Below are 18,075 nucleotides of genomic sequence, written 5' to 3' on the forward strand. Positions count from 1 at the left end.
AAAAAGCCTGGGCTTGACAGCTCTTCTTGGCATTCAACCCAAGAGCAGAGAAGAGGGGAAAGTGTGCAACGGCGTGTAATAAGCAAACCTAGAGACAGAGTGGGGAAGCCCAGGGCAGGGATGATCTCCACTCTGAATGATAGATTCCCCGTGTGCAGTTTCTAGGAGGCGGTGGAAAGAAAACACAACAGTCCTCCCCTCACAGCTCTACCCCGAGAGGAAGCCCAGACGAAGCTATTTTTACTTTCTATCCATGTCTGACGCAGCGGCGTAGTGCAGAGCTGTCCGTCCCCAGTTGTCTGTTTCATTAATGTTGGCTCCCATGGTCACTAACGCTTTAATACAGTGGAAATGACAATTTGCAGCTGCGTAGTGCAAAGGGGTCCTGGAAAACAAACGGTGGGTGACGATTAGCATTATTACTGTTTTTCTTTACCCAGGCCAGCAAGCAGACTCATCGCGGACGCCAGCCTTGCTTCAGCTCTCAGTGTGTGGAAGGTGAGAAACAGGCCGAGACAGGTGGCCTCTGGCAAGGGCAACCACAGTGGCATCGTCCCTTCATCCTATTCCTAGTGCCCGCCTGAGGTTAGGGCTATGTGATTGCTCGTCCACGGCCAGATTGCCCTATGAAGAATCATCCAGGTCGTCTTCGTTAAGACCACTCTTAGAGACGGCTAGGGGGGAGGGTAAGAGAGGGCGATGGAACGCACAAATACACGCAGGAATGAAAATGTCACGTGAGATCCACCATTGCATTAATTAGAGTGTGCTAATAATTTCTTTTTTTTTTTTCAGACCATCTTTAACTCTATCCAGTTTCTGGTTGAGTTTTCCCCACCCATGACAGTCCCATTCTAAAACCATCAGTCTTCCTTCATTGACGAAGGCTTCGTTTCTCAGCTTGGAACTGAAGATTTCCCCAAGCTGTCTCAATTTCTTCTACAGAGCATCTCTCTCACCTGTACCCACTCATGAGTGCAAACTGAAGGACGAGGGTCTCTGGATGGTCGTCACAGTCACCTTCGCTCATGTCCATTTCTCCTTTACTGCCCATCATACCACATTCACCCTTTCCAAAAGCTAGCTTCTTTGTCTGAGAACTCTGACGTAATTTATATTACTTATTTTTAGTTTCCAGTTATTTGACAGGCTTTTTTTTTTTCTGGTGTGACTAGCCAATATCCCAGGAATAATAACCAAATAGAATCCTAAAAATAAAGTAACTTTAGCTCAGGAACTATTTATTAGTTCAAGCTTTTTTTTTTCATTTTGTAGATAACTTAGGGCTCTTTTACTAGCTGATTTTCTCTTTGGTCCAAAAGGAAGAATTATAATTATGAAATTGTAATATCTTACATATTGGATTGCTTTTGTTTTCATTATTTGGACTGAAAAATGATGAGGGATCAACAGCTCTGACAGGGATTAAGGATAAGGAGAAAGTTAGATGCAAGGACACGTGCCTATAAACCCAACACCAGGGAGGCTGAAGCAGGCCTGTGGGTTCAAGGCCACTTTGGATTACATAGCAGGACCCTGTCTCAGTAGCAAATGTAAGGTCTATGGATCTAACTCAGTAGCAGAGGGCTTGTGTATATGCAGTACAGAGAGAGAAAGAGAGGGGGAGGGGAAGAGGGGGAGGGGAGAGGAGAGGAGGGAAGGAGAGAAGGGAAGGGAACAGAGAAGAGAAAAATAACACTTAGTCTTCGTCTGCAGGAGGCTTACAGTCAGATGGGGAAAGACATCACTAGTGCTGTGCAGTCATGGAGTATTTGGGGTACTAGGGGAACACAGAGGCAGGACATTGCCATAAGAATGACAAGAAGGTTTCATTTGATCATAGTCTGGAAGGATCAGTAGGAAGTCATCACAGGTGGGTGGCAGGAAACCACAAAGAGCTAGGGGGCAAGGTGTAAGGAACTGGAAGGAACTGCTAGAGGGGAAAAGTGCAACACATACAGTCATGTGTCATATATATGTGCATACATACATAGAGTCATGTTTCAAAAGCAGGCTGCATTTAAGAAATGTAGCATTCGGTGATTTTGTCATTGTATGAATACAAACTAGATGGTAAGCCTAATACACATTCAAGATACATGAGACCATTATCATGCATGTGGTCAAGTATTGACTGAAATGTTACTTGGTACATGACTCGGGGTGTGTGTGTGTGTGTGTGTGTGTGTGTGTGTGTGTGTGTGTGTGTGTGTGTGTGTGTGTGTGTGTGTGTGTGTGTATGAGTTTGAGTCTGTGTGTGTACCAGCTAGCATCATGACATAGTTTAACTTACAAGGGGTTATGAGGGCAAAGAAAGTTCTATAGCCCAGTAGTAGCTTATGTTCATTTCATATTTCAAGTGTCTAAAAATTTATCTCAGGATGAAATGCTCAACACAGAAAACAAATGCTGTAGGTCTTTTGACTATATTTAAATGTTTTATTCTGTGTGTCTATGTCTCTCTGTGTGTGTGTCTGTGTGTGTCTGTGTATCTGTCTCTCAGTGTGTCTGTGTGTTTCTGTGTGTCTCTCTCTGTATGTCTCTATGGGTCTGTCTGCCGTGTGTGTGTGTGTGTGTGTGTGTGTGTGTGTGTGTGTGTGTGTGTGTGTGTGTGTCTCGGGAGAGGGAGGTGTTCCAGAAGGCAGCACTGGATCTCTGGAGCTGGAGTTAGAGGGAGTTAGGAGTCACCAGACTCAGGTGCTAGAAACTGAACCCCAGTCCTCTGCGAGAGCAGCACACCCCTTAACTACTGGGCCAAGTGTCCAGCTCATATTTTGAGTTTGGTGCAACTATTCTGCTATTTTTCTAAAACATATTCAGGTAGGCAATATTTTTTAGGCAGAACTGTGACGACCTTAACTCATGGCTCCTGTCAGCTTTGTTGGTGTTTCCCTACAAGGAAGGATTGCCTTCTGGGGATGGAGTCACCCCAGTTGTCCCATGGTGGGCACCTCAACACCAGGACTTCTCAATGCACTAGCCCTACTCTTATTAGGCCTTCGAGGCAGGTCAGCCAGAATACATACCTCCCACATTTGTCCTTTTTGTGGAAATCTGCTCCGCTGCTCTGCAAGAGTTTTATACATTCTACATTGCTAGAAAGACAGAGAAACGTAATTAGTGTGGTCAGGGTTAATTACTAAGGTGCCTCCAGAAAGAGGTGTTTTCTGCAGGGAATAGGACCAGAAGAATCGATAGCCTCAGGTTTAAAATCCACTAGCAAGAAATAAACTGGGCATACTTCATGAATGCTGCATTGTAAAGATCTAAAGTTGCTTCCTCAAAACTAATAAATCAATAAAGAAAATGGCTTTATGGAACATTTTCAGCCCAGTGACTAAGGAATTTAATGATTACTTTGTGATCAAGCCCTCTGGTGACATGGCGTCATCATTTATCCTAAAATTCTTTTTCAAACCCACCAGGAGTTCATGAAAACCACCTCAGCCTCTAATAACTCCTTGTCACCTTTAAACAATGAGGCAAAGTGGCTGAGCATCACCATTGGTCACAGCACAATAAATCCCCAGAATAACCACTTTCAACTCGATGCTCCTTAATGGAAAAAAAGACAGCTGGCTTTCCCTGTCTGCCTAACCCAGGTAAATAAATGTGCTGGACCAACACTGAGAATGATGTAACAGAGCATCATGATCACTCAGAGCAGCTTCGTCATCCACAAAAGCAATAAATCACGCTCAACAGGGAGAAATGATCCACTGAGGTGAATTTTCCCGTTGAAGGGCGTGTGGCGTCATTTTAATCGGAGTCTCAAACATAAACCCAGCACGGTGTGTTGCCACTTTCCAGGCAGGTCTGATGTTATTTAAAATGTAGGCATAACCATCCCTCAATCATTCTAAACCTGAAATGCTAATGTATTGCTGTGTTATAATTTAAATAAGAAAAATGATCTCATTAATGATAAGCCTGAGCCAGCTTCAGCCTGTTCTGCATCTACCCTTCATGGCCACTTTTCTCAGAGAACGAAATGAAAGAGTCACAAAACACATGATTTTAAAAGGCACTTGTGAATTGGTACGGCAAGCCGGCTAGTATGTGGTACCTATCTCTTACTAAGTGATGGGTGGAAAAGGATAAAGGCATAGGTGGAGTCAACCCGTGTGATTCGTGAATGTCATTTGGTTTGAGGACTGGGATTGGAAGAAGAGGCTTCTTTTTAAAATTAAAAAAAAAATACAGTAATGAGTGCTCGCTTCAGCAGCACATCTACTAGAAAATACAGTAAGTCTGTATAAGGCTTGTTTATAACTCTAGGAGGGACCCATGTTAATAAGGGGCTTTACAGTTCTATGGTTCCTTCACCCCTGATAAGTGCGTTTGGTAACACACATGATAAATGGAGACTTCCTTAAGTCCTAGGAAGCCAACACCTTCCCACTACAAGGTCACATAAGGGACACTGTGTTAGGTCAATATGTGGTCATATATCAACAATATATTGATCAGAGCTTTGATCTAACCATTGACATGTGAAAGAGAAAAAAAAGCTGATGGAAAACAGGCTGTTTGCTCCCAGGGACTGTGCAAGGGTTAAATCCCTCCTGCCTATCTTTAGGATTTCCTTGACCTTTGTTCACATTTAATCACTCCCAAAACTTCAAAACTAATTTTCAGTTATTACAAAATGTCTATAAATGAGTATAAATCTATTCAATCATTGATCCTCTTTATTACCATCCATCAACTGGCAGCAAAGAAAGGAAAATTTGAGAACAAAGTTCACATTAATCCCTTTTGGTGGAAAAGATGCCAAGCGGGTAGCCGTGTTGTGTAGCCTGACATCTTACAGCCAGTGGGGGCTGGGGGGAAGAGGACAATCCCAGAGCTCTGCACCACACAGGACGGACTATTTTCCCTTCGGAAGAACAAAATCTGAGGGATGTGGAAATGAAGCTAGTGACACTTGATATTTGGTAGAAGTGACTGTGACCCCCATTTACTATGGAAATTGCCTTTGGTTCACAAGCAATTTATGTCAACTAAGATGTATGAAGTCATCTAGTTGCGGGGTACCCAGCATTCAGAAGTACTCACCCCCCTGCAGCAGCGGCATGAAGGCACGTCCTTCCAAACGTATCTGGGGTGTCTATTTCAAAGCCTGCAGACAGCACGTGCTCATTACTAAACAAGGACACTATGCTATACTTTTGTCCTAGTTAAACCACAGGAAACATTGCAGAGACAGAAAAATCAGTTAGTAGGAAAACCAGAACGCAAGCAATTGTAGTCAGAAAGAGGTTGTCATGGAAACCAGCGGTAACTGCTCAAGCTCGGCAATTTTATAGGAAGCACCATGAAGTCAAAGAAGGATTTATTTATTTATTTATTTATTTATTTATTTATTTATTATTTGCATTCAGCTCTCCGTGAACCACAGGCCCATTTTTCAATCCCGGGATAGAAATTTATGAAATCAATTTGAGATTAAGTAAGGCAATGGAACAGGCAGACCGAACATATAAGGAGCATGGAAAGCAGGGGAGCAGTCCTGACAGGCTGGGACAGAAACGTCCTTAAGTGCATCCCAACCTTCCCATGGGCCTAAGATGTGGGAAACACGCTTTCATGCAGGGATTATTTTTAAGCCAAAAGCAGTGGAAACAGAATCCGCCATAGAAAAAGTACTTAGAGGAAGAAATACGCCTCTGGGATAGCTAATGAATTAATTCATAAACAACCTTCACCCTGCAGGCTTCTGCCACTTTAGAAAGCCCAGGGACGTCTTAATATGTGGAGACATGCAGAAGCAGAGATAAGGAAGGTCAGCAGAGCTCCAAAGCAGAGAGAATCTTGGGTTCCAGACAGCTCCGCGTTAAAAAAAATATATAAAAATTAAACCTTCTTGGAAGAGGTCTGCCTTGATGATGTTTCAGTGCCCAAGGTATTTTGTACCATTGAAATCTTGAAGATGGGGCCGTTTTCTTTTGTTGAAAAGTATTAAATGTTAACGCACCAATTTAAAGCTCAAGGATTTTTTTTTCCTTCTGTGACTTAAGGTTCCCACTCCCCACAACCAAACTGGACCACTGAAAATCGGACAAGACTCTCACTCTACACAGAAACACTGGCACCCAAACAGCTGTGATTTCAGGGACCACCAGGAGCTGTGTCGTGCAGGCAGGCTACGGAACCCCCTCACTCTGCTAAGGCAAAGCCATGGCCAAGCTCAGCCAGCCACCGAGGCTCACAGACAGGACATGTCAGGCCTGATGGCTGGTGTGGATTTACTTACCGGATGACAGCAACTTCCTGCAGCAGTCAGAGTGGGCATTTAGGGCAGCTAAGTGTAGGGGGAACATACTATGGATCCCACACCTGAGAAGAACAATCACGCACAGTAAAAGACGTTGAGATAGATGCATAGAGCAATTTCCCTTCTGCCAGTCCTCTATGGAAAACTCCCACAAGCACCCCTGAAGTAAATCTGTCATCTTTCCATTCAGTAAGTAATTACACGCCATTTTCTGCCTTAAAACAACATGCTCTTGGTTCCACACCAATTTAAAGCCCATAACCATAAGTATGTATGCATAAGTGCGCATAGTACATATGGACATATATACACATTTTTTTAAAAAAAATCTGTTTCATATTCAGAACATATATATGTTAAACATTTATATACCATATTCCTTCTTTCAGCTTAGTTGTTAAACATCTCATTTGTCCGTTTGTTAATTCATTTATTCTCTCACTCATTTACGTGCTCAACACTTCTGAGCCTAAGATACCGTGCTTTGGCCCAGAGCTAACAGTGCTGAGCAAGATGATCCTCCAGTGAGGAAAGCAACCTAGTTTTTTCCTTGATGCAATAAATATTTACTATTGACCTAATATGTGTCTGTGTTTTGTTAAGAGTTAATAGTGCCTGTATTATTAGAAGTAAAATTAGATTTTAAAAAAATAACCATTAACTTTTTGTTAGGCAAAAAGTTATATTCCTATTGGCCTACGCTGATGTGCGCTGACCCACATACATCACTATACCAGTCAGAAGATACAGTAGCAGTGAACATCACTGAGCACAGATTTCCTAAACCTAGCATGTTTTCCCCTAAAAGGGATTCCAAGAAGGATCTAGAAAAGGACTTAAGCCTGACTTAAGAGCCCGTCCTCAGGAAAATCCTGGAAGGGCGGGCAGACAACGGGTGCGCCTCTGAGCTCTCCCTCTCTGCCTCTCTTTGCACAAAGACCCAAAGCCCTCCCAAACCTGCGTCCTAACCAACAGCATCATCTGGGGCTGCTGTGTATCCATGAACATTTCATGCGGCGGCCCACTTAAATCACACAGCACATTTTAGATTGTGAAAGTCCTCCCCACACAACCGTGCAGCACAGCGGCCCATTTTCTGATTTCATGCTTCATAAAGAAACACGTATGATTGAATGTGTCAGACTTGGGTTATAAATACTTTATTTTCCATCCCAGGAGTTGTCACTTCTCATGTGTGTGAATGTGTGAAAAAAGATACACAGCCACAGACACTTAGGTCTTCCGTGTTTTACAAAGTGAAAGTGTGAGCAATTGAGCCTCTCTTTCTCTTTCCATGCTGGTTTCTGTTTGTTGGTGTTTTCTTCAACTTTCTGTTAGTTTTCCTTTCCATATATGGAGATCTCCAGCCCTGTGTATCCAATAGCTGGCATCCATCAAGAGATGCAATTTTCCAGTCTTCTGGGCAACATCATGTGGAGGAGAACTGTTTGTAATTGCCTCTCTCATCACTTATCCACCCCCATTACAAGAGTCTAAAAAGCAATTGCATAAATGACCACCTTGATGTTCATGGAAAGTAGGAGGCAGAGGAGGGGAGGAAAGGTTTCCTGTCTGTGCCACTATTTATATCGTCCCCACTTGGCTTAATAGAAACAAGCTATCTTTGTAAAGAGTATGAGATGCTATAAATCTAACTAAATGAAACTAACAGCTAATGGGATTAGCATGCAACAATTTGACTTGTTTGGGGAGGGTTAGGGGGAAAACACATGATTAAATATTTCTAGACATTTGAGAGAGAATGTAGAGTGTATAGAATATATAAAAGTATAGAATAATTTCTATGATATTTTTGTCTCTAAAGAAATGTGTCTGAATCAAGACTGCATTTCTTACAATTTTCTGAATGAACCTCATTTTAAAAATATATACATACATATATACATAGATATACAATATATTTTATAAGACAAATAATATATACATGTATATACACACAAATGTATTACCAATATATTTTTGTAAAGATATAATATGTATACACATATGTGTGAATACATGCCATATATTTTACAATTATGTACGTATATATACCTACAATGTGTATATAATGAATATATTTTGTGACAAATATATTTTATATTTAGTACAGAGCAAGCATTAATTAGAATTAATTAGATAAATAACATCAGCATCTATAAGAAACTAGATAAAACAGAAATCAACAGTGTAAAATTGCATACTATATTCTATAAACATCCTTACCAATACTTTTGATCAATCTTTCCACTTTCAGTAATTCATCACAATATACATTAACTAAATTTTCACTGCTTCTTAGGAAGGTAAGAGATAAAACTACTCTAGTTTAGACTATCTAGCAAGCATTCTGTTAATTACAGTACATGTTGTTTCCACTTAGAGACGTGTCATCTCGGTGCAGGGTTTGAAGGGATCAGTGTAGGCGCCGTTGTGATTGGTATTTGAACTTGAATATAACACTGGCCCAAACAGTCAAATTATATATCAAGGAAAGGGGGCAAAATTCATAATCTCTGAATCCTGTAGAAAGGATTTAAACATTTGGAAAGAAAGCTACCCTTTATTGTAACAAGACTGCTTGCAGAGAAGGGACTTTGAAGTCTTTAGTAGGGAAAGCCCAGGCTTGGCCGCCATGGTCACAAGTATACATCAGGGAGCACCGAGAATAAAAACATCCAATAACCCTAAAGTTAACAGTGTGTAAGTCACAGCAAAGAGGAGGCCAGTTCCAGTTAGATTGCTGCCATCTATTTGGCAAGTCATAAAATTAATGGAGGCCATTTGTATTTAGCTATCTGTACTTTAGTAGTTAGCTAGCATCCCCTACTCAGCTATCCCAAAATAAATGAGGTCTGAAAGGTCTTCCTGTGGCATGCTTCCAGAGGTGAAAGGGCTCGGGGACCAGAAGAATATTGGTGTCTTTTCAGTTTTCCTCTTGGTATGAGGGGATGAGTTTGCTCCTTCCCTGTACCCAGGGCATCCTGGAACGTCCCCTTCACTCTCTGTGGTAAAGGACACTGTTTAAGGTGATGGAGTCAGAAACTCCAAGTGCCAGTCTCCCTAGTTGCAAACTACGTGGAGCTTAGCAAGTACATAGTGGCTGCACCATCAGGAACTTGAAGATAATTACGGTGTCTACACCACAGAGTAACTAGAAGGACTCACCGGGCTAAAGCACACAAAGCCTGAAGCGAAGGAGCTGGCACACAGTTACTCGCATGACTGGTATTAGCTTCATAGGGAGCTGCAAGGTCTCACTGGCCCGCTAGACAGTGAACCATGACCTGCTAGCATTTTCAACCTCCTCCTTTCTAAATCCTCCTTCACTGAGTGGGCAAGACACGTTCCCTACCTTAGGACGGAATCGCCTTATGATGGTGTTACCTGAATTGTTCCCGTTTAAAAAAATAAAAATCAAACCTTTTACGGAATGCTATCCGTGTCACTGTAGCTACTGTCTCAGGCATTTGGCTGTAGCTGATGGCGCTAAGACTCGTTCCTGTCATCAGCGGCCTACATATGTCTTCCGTGGTTTGGGTAGTCCAAACACTCTAACACGGTTACCAAGGTTTCCTCTGAGTGGCCACTGCCCAATCCGCAGGGAATCAAGAGTCTCAGTGAACTCTTTGCAGTCCTCCTGAGAGCCAAGCTCTGTCCTGGCCCCTGTCTTTCCTGCTGCTTCTTGGAATGTTTCTTAAACACCTTTGGGCTCTAAAAAGTCTTCTGGGAGAATCTTTTCTTTATAACAACAACAACAACAATAATAATGTAAACATTAGACTTAAAGCATATTTGGCTTCATCTGAATGACAATTGTTTCATCCTGCATATGCCAAACCTCAGAGCTGGCACTTGCACATCAGATGACCCTGTGTTTGTGTGTCATAGTTTGGTTATAGGTTGTCAGAGGCCTATGAGAAAGACATACCATTGGCTGTATGAGACATACACTGTATCTCAGCCTAGGGAGCGATGAGGACACTGAGATCTTTGCATGAGCAAAAGGTGGCTTAGGTAGAGTGAGAGCCATTGCCCCTGGTGCTGGGCCTGTTGCCCCACTACACTGCCTAGACCACTGCAAGGCCTTTCTTCTTTCAATACACACTGAACCCTCAAGAGTCAGCAGCTTGGCCAGCGCAATCCCACAGAAATGGTGATTTGACATTGAGCAATCCTAGTCACTACCACATGAGTTATCAGACTGGCAATGGGCCCTATGTGGATACACTGGAGCTCCGGACCCCAGTGGCCAAGGACAGGGTCCCAGTTCCTACTCCCCAATGGCTCTGTGACCTAGTATGCTGGAGCTATCCACAGAGTACTCACCCTACGCAAACACTGATGGTTGTTACCCTTTTAGAGTGGTGCCTGGCCTAGGTATGCACTTATGGGTATTTGCTACCACACTGCTGCTAAATTGAGCATTTTTCATAAAGCTATTGCCTATATGCATGTGCTTTACAGTTTTTAAAACACTCACTGATAGGGTAATATCAAAAGTCCAAGAAGTTTGCAGTCGGGCTAATGCTGATTATTCAACTAATAATGAAAGCAAGTCTACACTGAGGACCTGAAAGTCTCTCATTACCATTATCTAATTAGCAGATGCTCATCTCAGTCTTGGTTGACACCCAGTTTCTTCTCAGAAGCCAGTCCTGGCTTTATAAGATAGGATTCTACATCCCTAGTATGTGCTCTTGTATCCCAGTGGCAGTGTGACTTGCTCTGGTGACATACTCAACTAACAGGCATGCGAAACAGTCAATTATGTGAGTAACCATGGTAACTAATTCTGCTGTGATGGATGCTGAAAAAAATGACAGCGTATTCAGAGAGGTGAAGGGCTCGGCTAAAAGTGGATTCCTTTTCTTACTCAGAGAGGCACGCACAGCCAACACTGCTTGCCATCATCCCCCCTCCTTGGCAGGTCCTCAGCCTCATCCTTAGCCTATGACCTCATCTTTTCTTCCTGGGACACTTGCAAGAGGCTGCCAAGTGTATGCAATCTGGACAGCCTCCAGTCTGCCTGGATGGCTATCAGAGGATCTTCCTTACACACAAAGGGGATGGTTAGATACAACCCATCCTACACTCATTTATAACTCCTTAATAGCTTCCGAATGCCTCCGAATAGAACCCAGCGCCTTGGGCAGGACATATGAGATCCTCCTACATTCTTCTTCCCTTCCTGTCTCATTTCTCCCAACCCCGCCACACATCAGGCCACGCAGCCTCAGGGCTCGCTTCAACAGGTTCATGTGTTTGTCCTTGTAGAGGGGATTCATTCCTCATGAAAGGTCTTTCTTGTTTCTGCCTCTTTTCCAGTTCCCAACGCCATCCAAATGTCTGTCCAATTTTTTTCTTCTGCTGGAATGCCCGGTCTTCTGGGAGATCCAGAGAGCAAGTTTCTCCAAGTCTTTTAAAAGCCAGCTGCAAAGCTCCATTGTAACAAGCATTAAGACTACAATCATTTGCACCTCTGTGACCCTCCACCATCATCAGGCCAGCATGCAAGGACTTGGAGTCTAGCTCAACCTAACAATTAGTGAAGGCAAACTACTGTAACTACAAAGCTATATGTTCCTTAAAACGCACCTCAAAACACCTGACTCCTGGTGAATTTGATCGTAAATGTGGCCCCACCATAGCTACCAAGAACCATCTTAACTGTGGTTTATTCCTCAATTTGTAATTATAATACCCACACATTCGGCAAATACAGAATTCCTAATGTATGCTTTCCCTCCTAAAAATTCAGTTATAGCTACCCATGGCCTCTGTGATCAAGGCTAACCTCTACATTTAAGCATTTAAGGTACTCTTGAATTTGTCTCTATTACATAATACTAGGTAATAAAATAACAGTTTAACATTTATTGATAGTTTACTGGATATCAGGCACTGTTCAAAGAGCTTTTCATAAAAGATTATCATTTTAATAAGCTTTTCTGGTGTGTTTAAATAGCCTGTACATATTCAGATCTTACCAGAGAGCGTTCCTGGTAATTAAATCATTTAATCTTCCTAACAAGCTACAGACGGGCACCATTATTATTATTTCTATTTCTCACAGCACAGAGGGATTGAGCAACAGGCTCCAAATGACACAGTTCTAAAGTGAGGTAGGTAAACATGGAGCCCAGACTAGGCCAGCAAACCTGGGTTTCCAAGCTCTATGCAGTGTCCTGGGGTGGACTGTGGTTCCCTGAAGTCTCGCCCGTGGAGTCCCAGCCCCAGCAGGAGTATTGCCTCCTCATCTCTGCTGCTGTTGTCCTCCTTCTGCGGGCTACTGCCACCATCTGCTCTGCCCAGCCCCTGCTCCAGCACCCCCTCACACTCCCCACCAACCCACATCCACACCCCCCATCCAACACACCCCACCACCCATACCACACCCCCAGGGCTGCCCAAGGCTCATCGCCTTGAAGCCTTTAAAAAACTTCCACCACCTCCTTTGGGTTTCTTCTTTCCCATCGACTTTGACAACATAGACAGCAAGCATTTCACCACAGAAGGCCTGTCTTTCTTTTTTTTTTTTTTTTTAGAACTCTGATTTGCTGCCTTTAATGGTTCTTTGTCCTAAGTGGGACTTGAGACCAACAGAAGATGCCAGGCAGGTAACTGCTCGTGAAGTCCTTGAAGAACTCGGCCCCACAGCTAGAGAAGTGCTTTCAATATTTTTGGGGGAAGTAAGTGCAAAATAAGGCCCGCCCCTCACACTTCCCCACATGACAGATTCAATCATACCCTATAACTCTTTTTTTTTTTTAATTGAGTGAAAATTCTGAGTAAATTTGAATTCGCCTGGCTATGTCTCCTGTTTACCAGTGGAGTGGTGGCACACGCCTTTAATCCCAGCACTCAGGAGGCAGAGGCAGGTAGATCGCTGTGAGTTCGAGGCCAGCCTGGTCTACAAAGAGAGTCCAGGACAGAGAAGGCTACACAGAGAAACCCAGTCTCAAAGAAACCAAACAACCAAACAAGCAGAGATACTACAAACCCTGGCTGAAAATGACGTCACGGTTTCCTCAGCAAAACCTAGCAGAAGAGACCTCGTTCTGACGTAGCTGAAACCAACAGGTTCCTCCTTGCCTCCGTCACTACAACTCCCTTCCTTAACTACAGATGTAATCTGAGCTGAACATAATGGCACAGATCCACACCCCCCACACCCCCCACCCCCCCCCCACCCCCCACCCCCGGTAAATGGGAGCCCTATACTGCCGGGCAGCCTCCCTTGGCAGCATCCCCACATGGGGCAGTTAGACCACTGCATTTTCCCAGTGACCTACTTGGCTGTGTCGGCTCCGCTGGTTAGTAGGGTGTTAATCAGAAGCTCGTGACCATATCGCGCAGCCACATGGAGGGGAGTGTTGCCATCCTTATCCACACAGTCGATTTCGCCTCCTGAAAGAGATTTTAATACAGCATCAAGCAAGGCTGCGGGTTGATTTGGGTACCACATCCTGCCAGCCACTTGGGAATACTAAGTATTGATCTCCTTTCTACTCCAGTGTGAATCTCTGCTCTGCAGTATACAAATGACCGTTCTAGGGATGGCTCACTATCTGAAACTGTCGCAGCGTGTGTCTGAAGAAAGAGAGGTCTATTAGAAATGCTTTTGATAAATGTGTGTTGGCTCATGAACCTAAAACCTTCCAACTATATTCTGATTCTAACTGAACAATACATCAAATTCCATAAAATGTAACTGTGGAGACTATGGAAATTACCCCACACAAATCAAAAGAGGCAGAGAAGTCAGAAAAAGAATTGTGTAGTGTGATGATCTCACTTAAAATACAAATAAGTAAAATAAGAAGTATGAAGTAAAAGCTGAAAATGCTAGTGTTTATTTAAAATATCACATTACTTACCTATGATCCTTCATTTCGTTTAACAGTTTCATTTTGTTGTACTTTATTTTGCATTGTTTTCCCCAACTTTCTATTTCACGTTTTCCCTTTCTGTGAGTGTATGTACAAATATAATGGTTCTATTTAGTTATCTGAAGAAATGCTTAAAAACAGATTGGATATTGTGGCATTTCACTTATATATGTGTTCTATTTAAGACAAATGCTCTCACACACAAATGCTTCCCTTGCTGAAGAAAAGGAACATTGCTATAATCTTGTGTAACAAACAGTATGGACGGCTCTTTTTTCAACTGCCTTCCAAATGGAGTTTTCAGTTGTTTTCCTGTTTAAGTCTAGACTCCAAGGATGCTGACAGCATCTCTTATAAATCCCCTTCTGTGCTTTGTTTATTAAAAACCCTTCATGTCATTAATATCTTTGGAAACCAAGCCAAGTTGTGTAGGATATCCCAAGTCTAGGTCTTGTCTGATGGTTTCCTCATTAGAGTCACAGTAAACACATTGGCCAGGATACCCCGGGCAGATGGGGACTTCCCATGGCACCTCCCCAGTACACATGCAGGTTGCACTGTTCTGCTGCTGGGTGCTGTATTATGTGTAACAGGCACAGAGCTTCCAAGTAGAAATGATGCTATTGACAGTGGCTGCATAGTTATGTGAGTGCAGTTAATGGTACTATTCATTCTTTTAAAAATAGCTGCAATGGGGATTTTTCTGTTTTATGTATTTTACTTCAATAGAAAGACAATTGAGTACTTAAGATAGCAACTGCCAACACATCCTATAGGCTGTGTGAATACACAATTTAATACGCCATTTAAAAATATTTATTTACTTTTTGGTTTCTTTCTTTCTTATACAGTATTCTGCCCCCATGTGTGCCTGCACACCGGAAGAGGGCACCAGATCTCATTGTAGATGGTTGTGAGCCACCTTGTGGTTGCTGGGAATTGAACTCAGGACCTCTGGAAGAGCAGACAGTGCTCTTAACCTCTGAGCCATCTCTCCAGCCCCCTTATATGCCATTTTCAAACAAAACTTTCCCCACATGATTTCCTGCATACAGGGAGTACTTTATGTAAAAGCTATCCGAGTACTGCTTGATATACAGTATCAAGTATATTTGATTCCATTTTAAATGTTTAACTAGATTCAATTTAATGCGTTTTATTCATATTAAAATATTTATACTTCTCAAATCAAAATCATATTTTTTTAAAAGCCTCGTGCTTAGGAGCTATCCCAGGCGGCACAGTGGTTGCTATGCACGCATGAGGACCTAAATTGTTTCCCGGAACCTGTGTGAAAAGCTGGGCCCTCGCAATCCCGGCACTAGTGAGACATAGACCAGAGGAACCCTGGGGCCTACTGGCCAGCAGTGGAACCTAATCAATAAGCTCTAGGTCCCAGTGAGAGAGCCTGCTTCAGAAATCGAGGTAGATGGCGCCTGAGGAATGACACCAGTGGATGACCTGTGGTCTTCACATGGATGTACTCAGTCATGCACAGGCACAGGCACAGGCACAGGCACACATGCATATGCACGTGCCACGCATGCTCACACACTTCCCTTCCTATTTCCTCCTCATCGACTTCCTATAGTAACCATTTTCATTCGTGTTAGCTTATGCGTCCTGTGTTTCTCTGACAGGGTCTTCGCTGACAATATCCTGGAACTCCAGTTGAGCGGTCTCTTCTTGAGGATAACCTTGATATTACGCAGCTGTGTTGTTCCCCTGCCTGCATGAACTAGCTTAGCAGACTCATACCCTATGGATTAGGCTGTAAGTAACATTTTGCCATTACCAGGAACACTGCGGTGAAGAATCTCATGTGTATGCGTGCTATTCGTATTTGTTAGGCAAATGGTTATGTGCTTTTGTGGGGGTTTGCCATCTCTCTCTCTCTCTCTCTCTCTCTCTCTCTGAAGGTGCTGTGTTACTTGCATGCTAACCAGCATTGTGCCTCTTTTCCACAGATGCATGATTTTGAATATCTGCCATCTGATGACTGAGAGCCAGCATCCCAGTGAGACTTGCATTTGCATTTATCTTATTATGAAGGAAGCAGAGCATCATCTCCTGTATCAAGGGACATTGGTTTATCTTATCCTAAAGAAGCATTTTTTTCATGACTTTTGCCCATTGTTTTAAATTTGTGTGTTTGTGTGTGGGCTTAGATGTCTTGATTTTCAAAAGCTTGTAAGACTTTGGGGGCGGGGATGAGGGGAGAGGTTGTGTATTTACCAGTAATTTATGCTGCAAACATTTTTCTTCTAGTCTTCCTTTGTCTTTTTTATAGTGTTTTCATTCATTTAAAAAAAATAACGCAGAAGACTTTTCTTTTATTGCATTTTGGTTGCAAGAAGAAAGGCTTTCTGCATAGTCTGATAACAAAGAAATTAACCCATTGTTTACCACACTGAGAAAAATCTACTAGGTTGAGACAGCCGACCCTTTTGAGTTTATTTTCATGGTTGTAATGTAAGTTGTCTGATAAAGTAAGTGTCCCCCAAAGGCCTGGAAGAGTGACTCTGAGGGAAAGGCTCCAACATCCATCAAGACAGAAAGTGGATTAGTGGTTGCCAGGGTCTGGGGAGGGAGCTTGGAGAGTGAATGTTGATGAGAATGAGACTCAGTCTAGGAATGATAAGAATGTTCCAGAGGTGTGAGGTGGTGACAGTGTGTAACCTTGAGAAAACACTAAAATCCACTGAGTCGCATGACCTAGATCACAATTTAAAAAGTAAAGCCTAAAGGACATGGTGGCTCCTGCCTGTAATGCCAGGACGCCGGAGGCTGCAGCAGAAGGATGGCGAGCCCAAGGCTATCCTGGGCTACATAGTGAGTTTTACGATGCTAGCCTGAGCTATTAGCAAGACCTCGTTTCAAAAGAGAAGGACAAAAAGTGTGTTGGGGGGGGGGCAGGAAAGAAGGAAAAAAATAAAGGCCAGAAGAAGGATGCAGAAAACAAGAGGGTGAAGTCGAGAAGCAGAAGATAGCACAGGAGGGTAAATCACAAGGGGTTTGTGCATTAACAGCACTTAAGAAAACGTAAATGCCCAGTGCATCAGCGCACAGGTGAGCAATCTTGAGGTGCTGGCCTTCGGGCTGTGCTGTTCAAGAGCAAATCTCTGCACCATTATGGCAATCTGTACATTACTGAGCTATGGGACCATGCTCAGAGATAACAGAGACAGAGCTGGCCTCAGTGAATGGCCATGCTCTACCAAATAGTCACCCTCACTCCCCAGCACTGAAAAAGGGAAGCCAAAACCACCATCATCACCTTTGACCTTATTTTCATTGTTAATTATATTGATATAGTCAATGCATTCATATCATCACAGGATATAGTAATATTATACTATCTAATACACATGTAAACTACACACACATCTATCTGTATTTGCCAAAACAAGAAGTGAAAATACGTGAATAAATGACTTTGATCAAGCTATAAAAATATACTTGTTCTAAACAACATATTATGGATGAAGATGATCAAATAAATTACATAAAAGAGAAAAGAAGTCATTCATAAATGTGCTGATCATCCCAGATGGCGTTAGTATTCTGGAACAGTTTCTTCCACTTTTGTATGTGTGCATGCTTGTGTGTGTGCATCTGAACATATCTGTGTGCATGTGTGTGCATCTTTGCTTTTGCATATGTGTGGGTTACATGTAGATTTTCCACGGCTAAGCTCATATGGTATAGAAATATTTGTATCTTGAGTTCTCCCTTAATGCTATCTTATAAATATGTCCATGTGTATGTTTTCACTAATATAACTGTAAATGGCTATATAATATCTGTAATTTGGAGTGCTTACTTAACAAGTCCCCAGTCTAGACATTAGAGGCTCTTTCTGGATTTTGGCTGGTAAGGAGAACAGAAGACCAAGCGTCTTTCTGG

General features: G+C 42.7%; 1 protein-coding gene across 3 annotated transcripts in view; it reads right to left on the reverse strand.

Annotated features, from left to right (window-relative positions):
* The window catches only part of ANKRD44 (ankyrin repeat domain 44), a 295,573-nt gene that overhangs the window by 73,081 nt on the left and 204,417 nt on the right, over window positions 1-18,075 (reverse strand). For all 3 annotated transcript variants that reach the window (XM_084779451.1, XM_084779452.1, XM_084779453.1), the window contains 5 exons: window positions 13,573-13,687; window positions 6,257-6,339; window positions 5,059-5,122; window positions 3,027-3,095; window positions 245-385 (listed from right to left, as the gene is read on the reverse strand). In XM_084779451.1, coding sequence (XP_084635577.1) covers window positions 245-385; window positions 3,027-3,095; window positions 5,059-5,122; window positions 6,257-6,339; window positions 13,573-13,687 — 472 coding nt within the window. The remainder of the gene's footprint in view (window positions 1-244; window positions 386-3,026; window positions 3,096-5,058; window positions 5,123-6,256; window positions 6,340-13,572; window positions 13,688-18,075) is intronic.

This window comes from Acomys minous (assembly GCF_964271855.1).
Source record: "Acomys minous genome assembly, chromosome: 4".
Taxonomy (NCBI): Eukaryota; Metazoa; Chordata; class Mammalia; order Rodentia; family Muridae; genus Acomys; species Acomys minous.